This window comes from Barbus barbus (assembly GCF_936440315.1).
Source record: "Barbus barbus genome assembly, chromosome: 31".
Taxonomy (NCBI): Eukaryota; Metazoa; Chordata; class Actinopteri; order Cypriniformes; family Cyprinidae; genus Barbus; species Barbus barbus.
The window spans coordinates 3,895,486-3,918,372 of record NC_136759.1 but is presented as its reverse complement, the minus strand read 5'-3'; the positions used below and the strand labels follow the sequence as shown (position 1 = coordinate 3,918,372).

Below are 22,887 nucleotides of genomic sequence, written 5' to 3'. Positions count from 1 at the left end.
ATTCATCAAATCCACACAATTTGCACAAGTTTCACTGGTGGTTATATTCAAGGTCTGATCAAAAACTTTGACACCGATCAAAGCATTCTGAGCAGTCTTACCAAAAAAGGCAACAAACTGGGATTCTGAACAGCTGGTTTGTATAACAGTCCATAATTGTGTTGTATTTGGTGCTAAACACATCTTCCCTGTGTCCTGCTGCGCTGCCCTCAAGCGGTCATACAGTTCACAGAGACCTGCTGTGGTCACCAGCGCTCCCGCGTCCTGTAACCTGGCTGCTCTTACACAAAATGTCAAATCTATATGGAGATGATCACAGCTCTTTTCTCTCCATAGCAAAAGAATACCAAGGGATATTCTCTGGATCTATTCCCCGTCTCCCCATCTCAGTCTGTTTCTGGAATGTGATGGTCCTTCTTCCCTAAATCCTTCCCTCTCATTTCATTTACATACTACTCCTTAATCTTCCCAAATCCCTCTCTCACGAAAGTCAGACGGGAATTTCTCCAGAAGAGGAGGAAAAGCTGTCTCGACTGATATTTTATGACTCTGAGGGAATTATGGAGGGATTAGAGAGGAAATTGATGAGGAACAGCACTCTGAAATGTCTCTGGAAGCACACCAGTGCTTTGTCTTCATAGATATTGATTTCGTGGATTTGTTTTTTTTTAAAACATTTAAGAAGGCTAAGCAATTTATAAACAGTCAATATTCTTAAACAGACCCACCTGTGCTTACCTAGTCTCATGTAGCCAGATTTTCAACAACCTGCAGAAAAAACGCCAATTTAGACAGGAAGTGGCCATTTGACACCATGAAAACTCGCTGACCACAGCTAACTTTTAATATGTGAGTTGGTTGATCTGAAATAGGAAGATTGTGGTTTTATCTTTCAAAAACTGATATTTTATCAAATATTTTGCATGTAAAATGACTTTTTTGCAATAAATACCACATTATTATTATTATTTTTTTATCTAATACAATGACATTTTAAGAGTAGCTAAAGTGTCTAAATACATTCTGAGGTATCTAAGGATTAATTTATTTATTTACTTCAAAAATTCCAATGGTACAAACCTTTGCTTAAACTTTAACACGTTTTTCCTTGGAAGATTTTACTGAAGCACTTTAGTACCTTTAAACATGTCTTTGTTTCCCGATGGACTGATAAAAAGTGCACTTTGTTTTCCGGAAAATACATAAAGCTCCAATCATATTGGAAATTATTGATTTGAAACTCTTGCCATATTTGTGCTGCATCAGACAGTCAATGGGTTTGCAGTTTGAGGCTACTAACACTCACCTGGATAGAGTATTATGTGACAAATGGTAGAAAGGACATTCATCACACAGACTGGATGTTTTGCTCTTCTCAGGAAGTTCTTACATTTAAATTGAGTTTTCTTGGAGGGTCAAAGGTCAGTCTGCTAACTCGGTCAGGCCTTCCACTCCTGTCAACGGATTTAGATATATAGGAGGAGAGAGATTAGAAGACTCAGAACCAGAAATAAAGCAACTATATTCTAAACTAGAAAAAGGTTGAAAGTTAAACAAAATATGTGCCAGAAACTCAAAATAGTAAGATGATCACAGCACTCTCCACTGAGAATAAATCTAGTCCAGCACTGAACTGAAAGGAAAAGACAACACAGAGAAGTGTGTCACAGTGGTCTATATGGCATTCTCCGCTCTTCTCTAATCAACACATTTTGCATGTGACCACTGAAAAGCAGCAGGTCATGCTGGCAGCAACAGAGCAGACCAGTGTGTGTGTGTGTGTCAATAAAAACAAACAATTCACATCTATATCTATAGATAACTATATGCCTTTCACAATGTCTGAAATACACATTTCTGGTCATGTTTGTCTTTATAATGTGTCATCGAAATGTAATTTAACTTGCTATGCCTTTCCTTTCCGATTGATTGTTTTTTTCTTAATTTGAAATGCATTTTATTAAATCCTATTTCACAGAGATATTTCATCTTTCAACCAATTTCTGATGGATAAAATCAAGTCAGAACTAATGTAAAATGGGTTGCAATGCATGAATATGCAAACATGCATAAAACAACATACATTATATATATGACATTGTTTACAGAAAACATTCATGAGGTTGTATGTTTTTTTTAATCATAAAAAATATGTGCCAGTGGGGTCAGAAAAATAAATTTAATTCAAAGGGAAAACAAGTTTATTTGTCTTGACCCAACAGGCAAATAGTATTTTTTCTTGTTTTATGCATAAACCTCATTACAGTTCTCTTAAAACAAGACTTTTTATCTTGTGTCATTTTTCTTCTCAAGTAAGTGCATCAGTTACTGGAAGACAAGACAAAAATATTGTGAATTATATGTATTTCTGAAAACATCATAGGGCATCAAACCTATAAATTGCCACTACAAAGATGAATTTAAGCTTATTTTCTATTCTGGCTATGAAGAAGCTTGTTCATTTATTTGTTATTTGTGTAGGCCTATGGATTGTTTGGTCACATCCTGCAGGATTGAATGTGGACAGTCACATCTGCTCTCCGCCAGCACATGAAAGCATAACTAACAGGCTAACGGTGGACGGCAGTACATCAGCTCACATGCGCATAAATATTGTCACTCATTTTGGCTGCACTCAATAATTGTAATGAATGCACCTGCTGTTCATCACATTTATTGATTATGCAAATGTTTATCAAATTTATTTTTTAAAACAGAGCAAATCACTCGCTCAAGCACCTGATCTCTCCTTGTCACGGCACATTCCAGTACGCCTGACGGCTCGACGCTTCTAACAGGATTACTCTTCTGCAGGGCGCTGAACTGACCTGTGGAGAGAGGAAATTTGTGTTTCAGGAGGACGTCACAAATGTTTCTTCATAATCTGGGTTTTGATTGAGATCTATACATTTCACTGAAAGGACAAAGATTTAAAGTTATAATTTGAGCCCACTGAATTTCACTTCAAAATATATGTATTTTATACAATTTAGGCCTATAGCTCTAAATAAACTTCATTAAATGACTGTAAATTGCCAATTAAATAATACAATACATTTTACATTTTTATTTAAATTGAAATAATAGTTGCTATAAATAAAATCTAGTAAAAAATATTTGTTGGGCAAATGTAATCTGAACAATTAGTCCAATTTGGATTCTTTTCGTTGAGGTATGCATATGATCCAAGTGATTTATGGACCCGCATACTGCTACCAGCAAAAAATATAAAAATAATCAATCACTCTTTCCAGAAATACATCATGACACACCTTTACTAGAAGCTAATTTGCATTAACATGCTGGGTAAATCTGAGAGAATTATGACATCATTGAGATGATCTCATGCTTCTGTCACCAGGCTGATGAATGTGAGCATCTGATAAATACAGCACAATAAATCTCACTGTACAGGTGTATGAGTCCCAACTGCTGTATTTTAAGCTAGTGTCAAATAACTGATTGACCAAAAAACAGTAAAAGCAGCATCTGTAATCTATAAAACTAGACTGCACAGGAGAGATAATACAACAGACATATACATAAAGGTGATGCATAAACACAAATTGTGTTAGAAGCTCTAATTACAGACCATAGAAATGTTTGGCTTTTTAAAATCAAATTAGCCACGTGTTTTTGATAAGTTGTTTGTAACATAATAAATGAATTATATAAATGAATGTGTGATTTATGTATGCTTCATACCTGAATAAAGCGCTCAGAAGTCTATCCACCTTTTTCTTGCTGTAAAAATGGACGCAGCCATTTGTAAATTATATAGGTCTAGCTTCCGGTCTCATCCGCGTCCAGCTATTTTTTGCTGAACAAAACAGTTTGTTTTGTTGCTTGATATTTAAAATTGGTGTGTGTCTTACCATGTTATTTTAATGTACAGTATAATCTTAATTATGATCACACTGGTTTGTAGTGCAAACAGTTTTACCGTTTACTGCACGTTGTTATTCTCGTTATTGCCTAAGTCTCACCCATAGGCTTACTTCCACGTTGAAGAAAAAGGTGGATAGGGATAGAATCTTTCTGAGGTAAAATTAAATCAACCAAAGAGTTTCAAGCATCTTTTCAAAACGACAACGGTACCTTCAGGGGTGCTTAAATTTGCATACACTGCTGTGCAATAACTGCTATAAAAAGACAACAAACACCTTGCATACAGAAGTAAAGCTTTCGACATAAGTGTTGTTTTAAGATAAACTCTAGTGAAGAATTGTGCGCTACGAACATGAAATATCACCAACAATGGCCGCAAGATGAATTGCATTTACACAAGATGAAAAAACTCATAAAAATGATCAAACCAACACTGTGACTAAATAGATTACCTCTTAAGAATCAGAAGAATCAGAATCAGAATGAGCTTTATTGGACAAGTATGTTTACACATACAAGGAATTTGTTGTAGTGACAGAAGCTCCACAGTGCAACAGAAAGACAGCAACAGGACAGGACACAGGTTATTTCTTGTTATTTAGTTTTATTACCTATGTACACAGTAGCAAAAAAATAAAAAAAATACACAATATATAATATAGGCGACTATGTATGTACAGGTCAAGTATGTGCAAATTAGAAATGAGAAAATAAAATAAAATAAGTGAGTGTGGTGAATGGATAATGTATTATAGTTGTGTGTTCCACGTTTATTGTCAAGTGTTCATGAGATGTATTTACTGAGGGAAGAAACTGTTCCTGTGTCTGTTCGTTCTGGTGCTCAGAGCTCTGTAGCGTCGACCAGACGTTAACAGTTCAAAGAGGTTGTGTGCTGGATGTGAGGGGTCCAGAGTGATTTTACCAGCCCTTTTGCTCACTCTGGATGAGTAGTTCTTGGAGAGTAGGGAGGGTTGTACCAATGATTCGCTCAGCAGTCCGGACTACCCTCCGTAGTCTTTTGAGGTCAGATTTGGTAGCCGAGCTGAACCAGACAGTTATTGAGGTGCAGAGGATGGATTCAATGATGGCAGAGTAGAACTGTTTCAGTAAGTCTTGTGGCAGGTTGAACTTCCTCAGCTGGCGAAGAAAGTACAACCTCTGCTGGGCCTTCCTGACAATGGAGTCAATGTGAATGTCCCACTTCAGGTCCTGAGAGATGGTGGTGCCCAGGAATCTGAACGACTCCACTGCAGTCACAGTGCTGTTCATGATGGTGAGTGGGGGGAGAGCAGGGGGGTTTCTCCTGAAGTCCACGATCATCTCCACAGTTTTGAGCGTGTTGAGCTCCAGGTTGTTGAGACTGCACCAGACAGCCAGCTCCTTAACCTCCAGTCTGTAAGCAGACTCGTCACCGTCCTGGATGAGGCCAATCAGTGTGGTGTCGTCTGCGAACTTCAGGAGCTTGACAGAGGGGTCTTTAGAGGTGCAGTCGTTGGTGTAGAGGGAGAAGAGCAGTGGGGAGAGAACGCAGCCCTGAGGAGCTCCAGTGCTGATGATTCGAGTGCTGGATGTGAATTTACCAAGCTTTACTAACTGCTGTCTGTCTGTCAGGAAGCTGTTGATCCACTGGCAGACGGAGGTGAGCTGAGTTAGTTTATTTTGAAGGGTTTCCGGGATAATGGTGTTAAAAGCGGAGCTGAAGTCCACAAACAGGATCCTCACATAAGTCCCTTGTCTGTCCAGATGCTGCAGGATGAAGTGCAGTCCCATGTTGACTGCATCATCCACAGACCTGTTTGCTCTGTAGGCAAACTGCAGGGGGTCCAGTAAGAGTCCAGTGATGTCCTTCAGATGAGCCAGTTAAGGTTCACATGGCACGTATTCACAAAGTGCTATGCCCTTATCAATATCTTAAAATACTATTACTGAAGTCTAACTGATCATCTTTTATGATAACATGATATAAATCTGTCTAGACATTAATGAGGATTTTGTTGTTGTTGTTGTTGTTTCTTTGTTTTTTGTTTACATCACTTTTCTAAATAATAGAATGCTGCTAACAACATTTAACAAATATCAAATACAAGACTCACTTATAGTCTACTGCAGTCCCCACATGCACATGATTGCTTTAGTGTTTTAAAGCAGTGGTTCTCAATCAGACTTTACAGTATTTTGGTGAAAATTCATCTTTCAGGCTGAGAAAACAGAACCTGCAAGCTTTATAGAAGATTTGCAAAATGTCATTGAGAGTTTAAGTGTTACAAACAGCACAAAATAAATATGCTATTTCACTGCAATGTATTTTCTTCATTTATCATCACAAAATGTGTGCATTTACATTTAGTCAGGCACTGCCAAACAGTCAAGTGTGTAGGTACTTTACCATGAACCAGTGAGCTGTTTGCTTTGTTTTTCTTCCTCATTCCCTGTTCTTCAGACTGTTTGATTACAACAGACACAGAATACATTTGTTCAGAAGTTAGGAAAAGATAAGCACCATGAATGCTGAAAAAGCCACTGATGATCACGACACTTGCGATGGAGAGAAAAGGTGAGTGAAATATTGCATCTGTACATGTACCTGTAACACTTCATGAACTTTTGTGTTTGTTTTCATTTCATCCCTCATGTTCTCTGACCTAGTTTCTGTCTCTGTGTCATTATGTTCAGATGTGTCTTGTAAATTATCCTAATTTATGTTCCCCGTTTAAGTTGTATTCAGTTCAGTGCTTCTTTGTCTGGTCTTGTCTATGTTAGCTGTGTGTTAACCATGTCTGGTATGGTTTACCCTTATGTGGATTATTAAATATTATTGTTTATCGTTCTCCTCTTCATATTCGTGCATTTCTCCTGCACCACACCATGACAGAATTGTATAGATCAAAGCAAACCAATTCAGTTTAAGGTTAGAGTTTAAATCATACTGCTTATAATCTAGCATAGCTAATTACATTTAAAAAAACGACTTGGCTCTTTTATTATAATCTGAGTGAAAGCGATGTTGAATTGATTTGAACTATGAAAATGGATTGTGTTGTATCTGACAGCATTCAGCAGGAGAGACCACATTCACCTGTCCTCAGTGTTTTATCCATGAAGAGTGACAAATCCATAGACTTAAAGAGATAGACGCCCCATTAGCTGCTGGAAACGAGAAATGCGGCCGCCATCTTGGACCGGGCATACTCTGGAATTGATTACATCGCGTAGCAGCAGCAGAAGTGAGAGAACATGCCTGAACACTGTGTAATATATTCCTGCTCCAATCGGCGGACCATCGAAAGCAGGGCTCGGGGGATTACTTTTCACAAGTAAGATTTAACATTACTATACTATTGGTTGTATTTTGTGAATAGAATATTACCAGAGTTGAGAAGTAGCAAGGATCTTTGATGTTACCGTAACGTTAATGAAACGATGCTAAGCTAATGCCAGTTAACAATGCTATGTTTACTGTTCACCCGGCTATGAAGTGAGACAAGATAGCACTGTGTCCCTGTCTGCTGTGGAGATGTCCTCTGCTGAAACTGCTGAAGAGCACCCATCTCCATTCACCAACATTTCAGCCCTTGTGTATGACCACAGTTATCTCCCCACTCGGTTTGGTGGTCTGGTGGAAAATGCTCTGGTCTACATAGCAGGGTTTGTAGTCCGACAGGTTCTACGAAAGCTGTCCTGTGATGTGTGTCGTGTAAGCTTGGTCAGTGATGCTGTACCATCTTCATTTGACAAGAGCTACCACCTTCTAACCCTGAAAAATAACGGCGGCCTAGTGATTCCATCACAAGGCACAGTGAAGGTTTGATTTTATCATCTTGTTTTTTTTCATCTTTGTATATTAAGGTTGATTTGTTCTTATTTCCTCTGTTCTATAAAGTGTCTTTGAGCACTGTGTAAAGCGCTATATAATTATAAATATAATGTATTATTTTTATTATTATTATTATTATAAGGTGCTGAGAGCTGCAGAGAGGGTGATCCGCCAATCTTCAACAAATCAAGCTCCGAAGGTGTCGACAGTCACACACATCGTCCGGGAGGAGATTGGAACAGAGGATGTTTTTCTACTTGGGGAACACATTGAGGACAGTTTGGGATTGACAACCATCATTTCGACCTGTTGTCATTGGTTGTGTCTGTGTTTCTCAAGATAAGGCTGCACCACATTGCCAAGCTCACCTCTCTTGAACTTCAGAAAGGGAGCACGAGAAAAAAGCTCTGCAAAACAGTCCTTTTTCAGGGTTTTGTGTGTGTGTGTGTGTGTGTGTGTGTGTGAGCCAGAGAGAATGAAATACTCCAAGTAGACTCTAATGTAATATTCAGTGTTTCTTCAACTTATTAAAATACCTTTACCGTCACTATCTGTTTCTGCTTCTCTATCATATATATAGTGTGTGATTTGCAAAATTCCTATCATAGCCTACACCTCATATGGTTATGGTTGCGCTTTTGTCCAAAGTGACATAAATACAAAACAATATCATACTTAAATTTAACAGGGAACAGATTGAGATGTTGGTCAGATTATAGCTAATAAAGAGAATAGCAAAAATGAACAACGTCAATTCAGTCAATAGCATAATGAAATAAACAATGAAAATGAGGGAAAACAGCAATAATAAACAATGTGAATTCAAGCAAAATATAATAACAGCATGGTAAGACTACATTAAGGAGAATATCAGTAATGAACAATGTCAAATTAATAAACAGCCAAATGAAAATAGAATAAAACTATACAAACCATAACGCATTAGAAGTGCTTAATGAACTAAGTCCATGTTGTAAGTCTTTAGACCCTCTTAAAAGACCCAATACTATCACAGGAACGGAGATATTCATTATATTACTGTTAAGCTCACTATCAATATTAAAATACGCCAAACCATGTGTCATGTATCACAGCTACATTTATGACCATTGCAGCAAAAAAAAAAACCGCGTGAAAATCAGTTCGGTATTCCGTGAGGTATGATTAATTAAATGCGTTGACAGCTCATTACACCTGCCAAACAGATTACACTGAGTGGAGCGGGTGACCGGTCCAAGATGGTGGCCCCACGTCTCGTCAGCCCCAGTAGGGAGTATCGGTCGATGCTGCGTCTACTCTCTATTATGTCTATGGACAAATCAATGAAAATGCCAATTCAGTTAAAAGATGGCGAATCTTCATTTGATCAAAGGTAAATACAGAATCATATGTTTTATGTGACATAGCATACATTAACTATGCTTTTCTTGCTATCCTGAAGAAAAAAAAGTTTTGTTTTAGTTTCTTAGTAACTAAACTTAAATACTGCTTGCAAATGATAATTTTCTTAAATCTTTATGACATCAATTTTAATTCTTAACTATAGTGAGATGGATTTTGTTGTTTTTCAGTTCTGAGGAAAGATCACATTCACCTGATCCCAGTGTTTGGTCCCTGAAAAGTGACAAGTCGATGAAAATGCCAATTCAGTTTAAAGATTGTCTCCACTCCACTCCAATGGTCACAGACGTCTCCTTCCTTAACGAGCTAAATGACTTTTATGCTCGCTTTGACAACAACAACAAGGAGACAGCCACCAAGATCACACTCTCAGGAGACCATCAGACCCTCAAACTCACCTCCACAGATGTCTGCACAGCATTGAGCCGGATCAACGCATACAAGGCTGCTGGCCCCGACGGCATTCCTGGACGTGTGCTCAGGACATGTGCAGAGCAGCTCGCAGGGGTCTTCACAGACATTTTCAACCTGTCACTCACCCAAGCAATGGTGCCAACATGCTTTAAGTCGACATCCATTGTGCCAGTGCCGAAACACTCCTCCCCAACGTGCCTGAATGACTACCGCCCCGTAGCACTCACACCCATTGTTATGAAGTGCTTTGAGCGACTGGTCCTGGCACACCTCAAGAACTGCCTCCCACCCACACTGGACCCACACCAATTTGCCTATAGAAGCAATAGAAGCACTGAGGATGCAGTAGGCACAGTACTGCATTCGGTACTCACACACCTGGAAAACAACAACACATATGCACGGATATTATTTGTTGATTTCAGCTCAGCATTCAACACCGTCATTCCCTCCAAACTGACCACTAAACTTGGAGACTTGGGTGTTAACACCTCCCTTTGCAGCTGGATTATGGACTTTCTGACCAACAGACCTCAGCATGTTAGGTCAGGCCACACCTGCTCCACCACCATCACACTCAACACCGGTGTACCACAGGGCTGTGTGCTGAGCCCATTTCTCTACTCCCATGACTGCAGGCCTGTGCATGGATCCAACTCCATCATCAAGTTTGCTGACGACACCACAGTGATTGGCCTCATCAGAGACAACGATGAGACTGCCTACAGGGAGGAGGTACAGCACCTGGCTGCATGGTGTGCTGACAATAGCCTGCTCCTCAACACCAGCAAGACAAAGGAACTTATTGTGGACTTCCGGAAGAAGAAAAGTGGAACGCATGACCCCATCCACATTAACGGGATGGTTGTTGAACGTGTCTCCAGCTTCAAGTTCCTGGGAACCCACATCTCGGAGGACCTGACCTGGACCACCAACACATCCAGCCTAGTCAAGAAGGCTCACCAACGCCTCTTCTTCCTTAGGACACTGAAGAAGAACCACCTGTCTCCAATCATCCAGCGGAACTTCTACCGGTGTGCAATTGAAAGCATCCTGACCAACTGCATCACAGTCTGGTATGGGAACTGCTCAGCTGCTGACCGCAAGGCACTGCAGAGGGTGGTGAAAACCGCCCAACGCATCACAGGGACACCACTCCCTGCCATTGAGGACGTCCAGAGAAAACGCTGTTTACGTCGAGCTCGCGGCATTCTTAAGGACTCCTCTCACCCTGACCATAGACTGTTAGGAGCCTCCGAACAAGGACAAGCAGACTCAGGAACAGCTTTTTCCCTACAGCTGTTTCCCTAGTAAACTCTGCCCAATGATACCCCCCTCACACACCACTACAAACTCTTCACCCCTCCCCATCATTAAATCGATTAAAAAAACAAAAAACAAAAAAACAACCAATCTACACTGAGTACTATGTACTGTAAATTTTTATTTCTATGCACTTTCAATGTTCATTGCACTAGTGTTTATATATCTTAATTTATAGCTTATTCATATCCATTTGTAATTATTTTCATAGTTTTTGCTCATAGTGTACATACATTTACTGTACAATCCATCTGTATAGTATGTTCATATCACCCATCTGTATATCATACTGATAGTATTTAAAAACTTGTAAATTATGTCCATAGTACTACTGCCTTATCTGTATATTCTGTACATATGTAACATATTGTAGACACTGTATATCCTGTACCTCTGCTTATTGCACTTCTGGTTAGATGCTAACTGCATTTCGTTGCCCTGTACCTTACATGTGCAATGACAATAAAGTTGAATCTAATCTAATCGAATCTAAAGATGGCGAATCTGTATCTGATCAAAGGCAAATACAGAATAACTATGTTTTATGTGGCATTGCATGCATTATCTGTGATTTTTGTGTTATTGGGAGCTGGACAAATTTAAAAGATTTGCTTGCAAATCATTTTTCTTAATAAATCTTGATGGCTCTGAGATTCCTAGAAAATAATTATGGTGGGATTGATGTTTTTTTTCCCTCCCAGTTCTGAGGAAAGATCACATTCACCTGATCCCAGTATTTGGTCCCTGAAAAGCGACAAGTCGATGAAAATGCCAATTCAGTTTAAAGATGGAGAATCTCTTTTTGACCAAAGGTAAATTTATTTACCTTTATGTAGCCATAGAGTGATAAATTAAGTTTTTCCTCAATCCCTTACACACTAAAACTGATTCTTCATCATTTCTTCATGTTTTCCCCCTGCAGAACTCCACACAAAGCTGTCTTTATTAAGCACAGGTTTAACCACATTCTCATTCAGGGAAAAAATAACTCTGAATACAAACATAACATGAACTCAATTACAATAACACATTGTCCACTAAGCAGCAAACTATTTTTTGTGTGAAAATGAGACCAAAGTTTGGTTTTGATAGAAGAAAATCTGTTTTTGAATGAAGTTTTAACACAGCTTTGTTTTAAGTATTTACAAATTGGTGCACTATTGAGAATTATTTTATAATTTGAGAAAGCAATTTTATGAAATGCATCCAAGTAATGGAGATGAAAACTGCTATAAATCTGTGAGTTAATGTTGTTGTTTTTTTATGAAGAAATCACATGCACCTCATATCAATTCAGCACGAATCACAATTAATTTAAGAGATGAAAAAAATCTACCACAACAGAGGTATGGTTTTACACCACAACAGTTCACCTGTTAGCACTGATTTAAGGTAGAAAAGTTCACTTACTGTGCTTTCTAAATCTGAGAGGATTCTAGTGACTCACCATGTCATAAACAGTGAAAAAGGATGAGTATAAATGATTTGCAGGTCATTCTCCAGATGCAGGGTTTCAGCAATGCACAGCAGGGCATCTGAAAAAACGTTAATTCAAATTGTTTATAGAAACTAAAATTTAGGTTATTTTTTCATTATTGTCTACAGCATTCATCACCTTTGTAATTGTCAGTATATCTTGAAATAAATGTTGTAACAAAACCCACTGACACATGTGCTTTCTTTTCAAATAATGAAGACTATCACTTAATATTGCTTGGATATTATGACAGTTTCAAGTTTACACATGATTATGTACAGAACACATGTGTTTTTTAATAACGAGAAAGTCTTGTGGTTTTATTATTTGCTTTTCTTTTCTAGACATGAGCTGCAAACACATGATCCAGAGATCCAACAAAGAGTAAAATCCTACATTAAAAGGAAACATCAGTATGTTTTTGAAGGATTGGGAAAGCAGGGAAACCCAACACTCTTGAACCAGATCTACACTGAGCTCTACATAATAGAGGGAGAAACTGGAGAGATCAGTAATAAACATGAGTTTACTAGGATAGAAAAAACATTTCCTGCAGCAGGAGCAACAATACCAATCAAATGCAGGGACATCTTTAGAGCTTTACCTGGACAAGACAAACCCATCAGAACTGTGCTGACAAAGGGAGTCGCTGGCATTGGAAAAACAGTCTCTGTGCAGAAGTTCATCCTGGACTGGGCTGAAGGGAAACAGAATCAGGACGTCCAGCTCATATTTCCTCTTCCTTTCAGAGAGCTCAATCTGATGAAGGACAAAACACTCAGTTTAGTCAGCCTTCTTCAAACCTTCTTCATGAGAGAGACAAGTTTACATCTGATTCAAAACTCATCTGTTATTTTTATCTTTGATGGTCTAGATGAGTGCCGTCTTCCCTTAAACTTTCACAGCAATGAGACTCTACAGGATTCAACCAAAGAGACATCAGTGGACGTGCTGCTGACGAACCTCATTGTGGGGAATCTGCTTCCTTCTGCTCTCATCTGGATCACCTCCAGACCAGCAGCAGCTGATCTCGTCCCCTCTGAGTGTGTCCATCAAGTGACAGAGGTACGAGGCTTCAATGATCCACAGAAGGAGGAATACTTCAGGAAGAGAATCAGCGATCAGAGTCTGGCCAATAGAATCATTTCACACCTGAAGTCATCAAGGAGTCTCTACATCATGTGCCACATCCCAGTGTTCTGCTGGATCTCAGCCGCTGTTCTGGAGAAGATGTTGAGTCAAGCAGAGAGTGGAGAGATTCCCAAGACTCTCACTCAAATGTACACACACTTCCTGGCGGCACAGATTAACATCAAAGACACAAAATACACTAAAAAGGAGGAGACAGACAAAGAGATGATTTTCAAATTAGGGAAACTGGCATATGAGCAACTGGAAAAAGGTAACCTGATCTTCTATGAGGAGGACCTGAGAGAGTGTGGCATTGATGTGACAGAAGCATCAGTGTACTCAGGATTGTGCACTCAGATCTTCAGAGAGGAGTTTGGCTTGTATCAGGGGAAAGTCTTCTGCTTTGTTCATCTGACCGTTCAAGAACATCTAGCAGCTCTATATGTGCACCTCTCCTGTACAAACAGCAGCAGAAATGTGCTTGAAGCACATGAATCTGGAATGCCTGTGACAATGTTAAGCTTACACAAGTGTGCTGTCAAAAAAGCCTTAGGGAGTAGGAACGGACATCTTGATCTTTTCCTTCGCTTTCTCTTGGGATTTTCACTGGAGTCAAATTACAGCCTTCTAGAAGGGCTTTTGGTGACAAAGTCAGACAGCTCCCTGGAAAGTGACAAAACTATTGAGTATCTCAAGCAAGAATTAAAAAAGCAGTTTTGTCCAAATGATTGTGTCCTTCTGTTCCACTGTTTAAATGAACTTAACGACCATTCTCTGATTGTTGAATCCCAAAGCTGTGAAAACTAAATGTCCCTAGATGTCTGGCGAGCTTTGGTGTTTAAATGAATGACTTCTGATGAGAAGTCTGAAGAGTTTGAACTTCAAAAATATGGCAGATCAGATGACACCATAAAATGGTTGCATATTGTGATCAAGTTATTCACAAAGGCCCGGTGAGCACTTTTTGAAATTGTATTAAATGCAAGCATGCTCAAAATATTTATATATACTCATCCTATTTTGTCAGGTTGAATGACTGTAATCTCACAGATAAGGGTTGTGCACTGCTGACTACGGTTCTTACATCACTATCCAATGTGAGAGAGCTGGACCTGAGCCACAACAACCTGCAGGACTCAGGAGTGGAAATACTCTGTATTGGGATAAATAGATCACCCCACGGAACAGCACTGTATGCATAGATTTATTTAAAGGAAATACTGGAATATTATTACTCCATATTTTATTACACAATTTAATAAATTGTTTCTCTTATTAGAGTAAAGGAAGCTGAAAGAGTTATGCACAACAAAGTTTTAGCATCAACATGTGGTTCACATAGCCACCATAAGTGTGCGAATGTAGAAACTCTCTTAAATTTCCATCACAGAACTGCTGGACTACAGGACACAGAGTGCAGCCTGGAATCTCTGAAGTAAGTTCAATCAATTAGTTTTGTAATTTGTAAGGGTGTGTTCACACTTGTCATGTTTGATTTGATTAAAATGAACTCTGGTGCGATTGCTCTGTTAGTGCGGTTCATTTGAGAAAGTGTGAAAGCTGCCATCCGAACCCTGGTGCTCACCAAACAAACGGACTCAGGCCGCTAAAAAGATGGGTCTCGGTCCGCTTCCAAACGAACTCTGGTGTGGTTCGAATGAAATATGAACGCAACATGAACCAAAAACAGGATGTAATGACAAGATGAAACATGATTTGATGACGCGCAACAAGCAGTGTATCCAAAACAAAAGGATCAGAGGGCAAACGTGGAGCAACGAGGAAGTAAAGTGCTGTAACGAGTGGGGCGGGGCCGAGAGCCGTGGGAGCGGAGCGAGGCCGGTGGAGTTTAATGATAATGAGCAACACCTGAATGTTCCCGCCTCCTTCTTCCCGGGTTTCGGCACCAATGTAACACAGTTCGTAGAATGGGAAGAAAGAGGCAGGAACCGGCGAACATTCAAGCAAGTTTAATAAATAAAATAAAGCGGCAGGCCCTCACGGACGACTGTCGCACACAAAACACAAAATAAAGTCCAGGCCTGGTCCTCTCTCGTGTTGCAGTGTCGTTGCTCCTCCTTTTATCCTTCCAGAGCTCCTCCGTGGGACTCGAGACCGGTGAGTGGCGCAGGTGTCGCTCATTATTATTAAACTCCACCGGCCTCCCCTTATGAAACAAAAATATATGTGAATATATTGGAAGATATAATGTGATATATGAAATAATATATTTTTATATATGGGACTCTAGTGTGTCAGGGATCTGCAAGAAATGGGACCCAGATGCAAATGAGCGGACAATGGTAATTTATTGACAAGACGTTGAATAGAAACAGCAGGGGGACTGAGAAGTGAATCAGTCCAAACAGAGGGGCAGGGCAGACAAAAATACAGGCAGGAGGGATGACCACTGAGCCTGTCCAAGGTGGCAGCGGACTCAAGCACAGAGGCAGCAGCTCCAGAGGAAGGCAGGAAGACAGTGACCCCGTAGCTTGAAGTGAATCTCAGAAGTCGCACCAGTCTAGCCGCCGGGTAGTGACTCACAGAACCAGAGACCTGACTGAGAGTGGAGAGCTGCTTCCAGGTGGTAGGGGTCAGAGGCCAGGGAATCTGGGTAAGGACAGGACAGGGCAAAACACAATAACACACAAGACAAGACTCAAGACAACACAACGACACAAGACAGACAAAAGAAAATCTAATCAAGAGAAAACACTAGATAAGAATACACAATCAAAAAACAAGAACTAGACAAAACAAAAAAGGAACCGAGGATATAAAGTAAGACAAGAGATCAAAAATCACTTGAGCTAGATCAAAGGATATCTTTAGGACCAAGAAACTGGTAGACACCAAAATGAACCAGCAAGGACACAAGGGAAAGGAACACAATATAAAGCAGCAGAGCTCACGAGGATCAGGTGAACACAATCAAGCAAACGAGGACTAGACAAGGACTAAACAAGGGGGCGTGACCAGGGGAAACAGGGAGGTTGGACAAGAGGAGCATGTGGCAAACACAAACAGAGACAGAGCCATGTGCTCAGACACAAAACAAACAAAGAAACATTGAACAGGGACAAGACAGACAAGACTGTCAGGGTAGGATCCTGACATAGTGCTTATATTTTTCAATATTCTGCAATATGCATGAACCATGTATAGCCATATATTGATACATATAAAATATATATTTAGCAAAAAGACAGAAACAATACAGTACTAAATAGCTTTATTGAAACATTCACTCCTTTTTATTAACACATGGGTTTACATACAAAATTGCAGTAATAAAATATTACAAGAACTCAAGAGTTAAACTGTATCAGAACAAAATTCATCTTGATAATGTCTGATAACTTTGATAGAAATGTATAAAACAAAACATGGTCAGGTCAAAGTGTCAAATCTAATTTTTGGTCCCAAAGTTTTACCAGTTTTACTTGTAGTCCACTGTAGGAAGAATTTTTGGATATGTCACAGTTTACTTTAGTTTGCTATCCTCATTTACATAAATGGACTATAGTGCCCTAAAAAAATAAATAAATAAATGAATAATGTTTGATTTGATGGTATATCTTAATTGAAATGCTTTTGTCATTTACAATAAAATTAAATATTATTGTGTGAGGGATTAATATTTTTATTTTAACATAATTTCTTGTACTGAAACCGACATCTTGTGCACTAAAAATGTCTCAGTGTACATTTTGGTGAGTTTAATAGGTACATTTACCCTAAAGTCATTTAACACGACCAATCGGGTTGTGAACGTATGACTATGCCTTTAGGTTCAGCATCTTTAAGTTCACTGTCAATGCCAGTGTGAATGCTAAGTGGACCAAATGTATCATTTTCTTTTGTGGTCCAGACCAAATGAACCAAGAGAACCAAACTACAATTGTGAAGGCACCCTAAAAATGGTTCCTAAATATTGCATTTTAGGAGTCAATGATTCCCAATTATTTATTTATTTTTTTTAGCCTGGAGCACTGTCACACACGTGTGTATGTGTGTGTGTGTGTGTGTGTGTGTGTGCATGTTTATGTGGTTTATGAGGACACAAATTTGTATGATGACATGGGTATGACAGAGGTATTACAATATGAAGGTGGTTTATGAGGACACTGCCTATGTCCCGTAATTCAAAAGGCTTAAAAGACAAACTAAATGGTGTTTTTTTGAAAATCTAAAAATGCACAAAGTCTCCTGTGAGGGCTAAGTTTAGGTGTAGGGTTGGTGTAGGGCAATAGCACACACAGTTTGCTCAGTATAAAAACCATTACGCCTATGGAGAGTCCCCATAAACCACAAAAACCAACATGTGTGTGTGTGTGTGTGTGTACAGCAGATGTAGGTAAGGCATCAAATGCATTATCTCTTCTCTCTGCAGTCTGAAGAACTGTGGAGTAACAGAAGCAGGCTGTGAGTTCCTGAGCTCAGCTTTGAGTTTAAACCCTTCACATCTGAAAGTGCTGGACCTGAGCTGCAACGACATAGGAGACTCTGGAGTGAAACATCTTTGTGCTGCTCTGGAGAAAGTTCACTGTGTTTTGGAAACACTAAAGTAAGTTATAACAAACTTAATTAGTTATGAATGAATGATTCACTTAAAAACTGTTATGCAATAAAGTCAAGGCAGAGAAGAACTGCCTTAAAGGGATAGTTCACCCAAAAATGAAAATTCTGTCATCATTTACTCACCCTCAAGTAGTTCCAGACCTGTATGAATGTCTTTGTTCTGCTGAACACAAAGGAAGATATTCTGAAGAATATGGGAAACAGAGCAGTTCTGGGGCACCATTGACTTCCATAGTATTTTTTTTCCTACTATGGAAGTCAATGGTGCCCCAAAACAGCCTGGTTACAAACTTTCTTCAGAATATATTCCTTTGTGTTCAGCAGAACAAAGACATTCATACAGGTCTGGAACTACTTGAGGGTGAGTAAATGATGACAGAATTTTCATTTTTGGGTGAACTATCCCTTTAAAGCTACTGTTGCAAGTTGTAACCCTTCCATTTGTCACTATGAATCAACATAAAACTTTATTTTATTTTTATTTTTTTACTGAGTCAGGATATTCAGTGAGAACAACTAAGGTTGAACTTGGTGTTATCCATCGGGAATTCATTAAAAGATAAATAAAAATCACAATATGACAGGTTTTTGTATGATAATAAAAAAATAAACATGGTCTTGATGTTGTCAATCGAAAAGGGAAGTTGTTTCAGCAGTAAAGCAAGTTATTCGATTTTTGATGAAGGATTATGAGGAAAAATGATGTCATTGACGCCCAACGTGCCACGTGACTAATCGCAACACGTTAAAAACGTGAACTCTTTCGAGAATTTTATCTAAAAAAAAAAAGAGCAGCTAACTTTCACTCAGTAATGACTTAAATGTTTGTTATGAAAAATCAAAGTTTAAATGGGGATTATTTTTATGATACTGTTTTTAGTTTTCCATTTAAATCAAGGTTGTACGTGTTTTTTGGTGAACTTTTCCTTTAAAGTGATATTACTGTCATTTGTATAATTGATTTTTGACTTGTTATAGACTTTCAACTTGCAAAATCAAATCAGAAGGCTTTGGATCTCTTACTTCTGCTCTGAAGTCAAACTCTCAGCTGAGAGAACTGGACTTGGGCAACAACAGACCTGGAGATCAGGGAGCAGAGCTGCTGTCTGCTGTTCTTCATCATCCAAACTGTAGACTGAAAACACTGAGGTAAGGTATAGATGTATAGTTTTGATAAAGTTGGTAAATGAAGCATGTGTTACAAATAATTTCTGTCTCAGATTGGACAAATGTGGAATCACTGAGAAAAGTTGCACCACTTTGGCTTCAGCTCTCAGCTTAAAGACCTCCAGTCTGACAGATCTGGATCTGAGCACTAATGATCTACAAGACTCAGGGGTGAAGAAGCTCTGTCTCGGACTACAAAGTCCTCACTGTAAACTAGAGAAGCTGAGGTAAAAAAAAATTCCACAAAACAAAAATAAATTTATACCATTATTTGTTAGATTTTCCACTTTCTGAAAATCCACTCTGATCTCTTCAGGTTGTCCAACTGTAACGTAACACATGAAGGTGTAGCAGCACTGACTGAAGCTCTGAAATCAAATCCATCCCACCTGAAAGAGCTTGATCTGCTTGAGAATCATCTGGAAGAGTCAGACTTGAAAGTGCTCTCCATGACACTCGACAAATCATCACACAAACAAACGTTTTACGTAACGCTTTAAAAAAAGAAAAGAGGGACAACTTATTAAATGCATTAATATTAATGTCATTGCAAGCTGTACATAACATCACGAACCTATGGAAAGGATTTCACGCTGGGTTTGAACTAATGGAGAGATATGTTGACGTTGGATAATGTAGCTAATATAGAACAACTGCAAACAATTTCTTCAAAATTTTATTTTATGAACTACATACAAAAGATCATAAATAAAGCTCATAAGTTAGGTGCACCTAAAGGTGAAAATACAGAAACTGTGAAATTAAGACTCCTCAACCTTACATGTACTGCTGCTTTACGATGTTAAATTTACTGCCAACATGAATATTATGCTTGCTGTATAATTAAATACATTCTGTTAACACATGGGAAGAAAAAAGGAAGAAGGTGAGGGAACTCAGAAGCTGTAGACGGAAACGTCTGCCTGGTATTATGTACATCATGAAGAAAAACTATTAAAAAGTATGTACATACAAAATCCTAGATTATGTACAGTTGAACAAAAGTTTCAAAAAATATATCTGTGACTTATGAAATTCTCGCAGTGAATCAGTTCAGCAGTTTTAAACATTTGATCAAATTATACACAGATTTAGCTGTTTGCGTAGGATTTATTTAGACGTGGAAATAAATGAAAGGAGAGAAAGAAACAAGATTTACAAAGAAAATAGGAAAGACCATAAGTCCTTTACTTTGCTACTTAAAAATGCAAAGATTGGATACAAAGAACATGAGTAACTTAAGCCTAAATCTTATCTGGATCTATCTCCTCATTCCCTTTATTTTATTAATTTTTTTCAACAAATAAAGCAATATAATTTTCCATTCAGCAATGCCTCTGAAACTCCCATCTGGCCTTCATAAAACAAACACACACCGTCCAAAAGGTCTGTTTTTCTCCCGAATCTCCCGAGGCAAAAGATCTGTTTGAATATAATGTTCAAATCCGATTCCTTCCTGCTGATGACGAGCGGCCATTCTGAAAAGATCCTGAGGTGAAAAGTGTCGTACTCTGTTTGCACTTAGTTGAAACAGTTCTTTCCACTTACAGAAGGAGGACACTTCTCAGATTTTCTCCTGTCAAAAAATACTGCCTCTGCCAAAACATCTCATCCTGAGAGTCATTTTAATTGTCGGCAAAATGCCAATTTAAAATCCTTAGACTTGAAGAAAATTCCTTATAGAAGCACAAAGCGGCCCAGAAAAGTGCAGTTTAGCTCATTCATTCTGATCTTCATTCCGTTCACATTAAAGTGCAAGAGTGATGTGAAATATTCCGTCCCTCTTGTAATCCATGTTAACCAACATGATGCATTGTTTTTTTTCCTCGTCACAGATCAGACAGGAACCTTTGTGTCTTGTCTGTGATGCATTCCAGACAATAACTCCTGCACGCTGCTCAGGATCTTCCTCTGATGTGCACTGCATGAGATTCCCATCTTGGCTAGATCCCTGTAAAAGAGGGAGTTTTGGTCAGCTAAAGTCATCTTCAAGCTCATCAGGATGTGTAACTGAGTGTGTAATGTTAAAGTGATGCTCACTCGTGACTCATGTGTAAAACGCTCTCAAAGCTGCAGAACCCTGCTGTGCTGAAGTTTTCTCTGTATTGCTCAAGTCCAATGATTTTCAGCCATTCGTCCACAGAACCCAAAGAGGGGGCGGAGCCTTCAGAGGGGGCGTGGTGAAGCATGGAGGGGTGGGGCCTGAGGATGAAAACATCAGAGAATACATTTTAATCCTGAGAAAATTAACTTGTCAGAATTGTTTGTGTACTGTGTGTGTGTGTGTGTGTGTGTGTGTGTGCCAAAAACTCTTTTCTAATATTATAAATGTCTTTACTGTCACAATTGATCAAATTAATGCATCCTTGCTGAATAAAATTAGTAATTTTTTATTTTTTTTTAAATCAACTAAAATGCATTCTGGAAAAGCTGCAACACGATGGCAGATGAAATAAGCATTTTGAAATTTTGCAAACTATAGGGTTAAAGCAGGGGTGTCAAACTCAGTTTAGCTCCAACCCTGCTTCAACACACAAACCATGTAGGCTGCATCCGAAAACTTAGGCAGCTGACTTGCTGCCTCACTACCTTATGAGGCAAAGACTTTGCAGGCAGCATTTTTGCACGAAGGCACCTCACGAAACTGATTTCGGACAGGCTTCTGAGGCAGTGTAGCGGTTTAATGATCTACAACAAAATAGAACGAGTTTTGGTGATAACTAAACAAATATTTAATTACTATAATACTAATTTCTCACTAGAAATAACATTAAAAGTGCAAAAAGTTAATCAAAAATATACATTTACACACAACTAACCACCAAACGCAACTTTCAGACGCCATTGTTATTTTTTAGCTCAACCGTCACGGAATGGAACGCACAGGATTGTGGGAAATCAAAGGCAGCGAAGGATACATCTATGCTGCCTTCAAAAATCGATCAGATGAAGGTATCTCATGAGACAGGAAGTGAAGCTAACTTTGGATTCGGACATGCCTTGATGCCTTCCTGCCTTGGAATGCTGCCTCCGAAGCAGCCATAGTTTTCAATTGAGCCTGTAGGACTTGATTAGCTGGATCAGGTGTGTTTAATTAGGTTTGGAGGTAAACTCTGCAGAGCTGTGGCCCTCCAGAAATTGAGTTTGACACCCCTGGGTAAAATATTACATCAGTTTTAAGCCGTTTATAAAACCATGATACATTTCTGAAAATGTGTCCAGAAGAACAGAACAACATAATACATGTTCATAAGGGAACAAAGGATATTTTCTTTTTTAAATTAGCATTGACAAATGCCAAACATATTTTAGGACTTGTACCAAAATATACCCAAAATAGCAATACAAATGTGAATGGAAATCTCCATGTGAGTATCTGCAAGAGTGCATGCTAACCTGCTGGTGTCTCCCGCCGTTCTCTTGAGCGTGGCAGGATTGCGTATGAGTTTGTCCAGCATGTTGACGATCTGGCTGAATTTGGGTCTGTCCGCTCGTTCCCTCATCCAGCACTCCAGCATGAGCTGATGCAGAGCCAGCGGACACTCCATGGGCGGCGGCAACCGGTAGCCTTCCTCTATTGCCTTTATCACCTAGGAAACAGGGGAGAGGAAATGAAAGGCTGATCTTGCTGAACTACGGCATTCAGTCCGTTTGTATAACTTGGCATGGCACACAATAGCATGATAAAGCC

At 39.0% G+C, this 22,887-nt stretch overlaps 1 protein-coding gene and 1 pseudogene across 2 annotated transcripts in view; one reads left to right on the top strand and one right to left on the bottom strand.

The window, feature by feature from the left end:
• The first annotated feature begins 6,389 nt into the window (after positions 1-6,389).
• On the top strand, positions 6,390-19,696 carry LOC306851243 (protein NLRC3-like; annotated as a pseudogene). Its single transcript has 9 exons — positions 6,390-6,442; positions 7,477-7,690; positions 8,887-9,074; positions 11,542-11,652; positions 12,662-14,401; positions 14,476-14,883; positions 17,842-18,015; positions 19,250-19,423; positions 19,513-19,696. The product of its transcript is annotated as a protein NLRC3-like (transcript).
• A 158-nt stretch (positions 19,697-19,854) lies between these two features.
• The window catches only part of LOC306851601 (ephrin type-A receptor 4-like), a 39,239-nt gene continuing 36,206 nt past the window's right edge, over positions 19,855-22,887 (bottom strand). The window contains exons 15-17 of the mRNA XM_079387984.1: positions 22,593-22,786; positions 21,237-21,398; positions 19,855-21,147 (exon numbers count right to left, since the gene is read on the bottom strand). Of these exons, the coding sequence (XP_079244110.1) occupies positions 21,033-21,147; positions 21,237-21,398; positions 22,593-22,786 (471 nt within the window). The 3' untranslated portion in view covers positions 19,855-21,032. The remainder of the gene's footprint in view (positions 21,148-21,236; positions 21,399-22,592; positions 22,787-22,887) is intronic.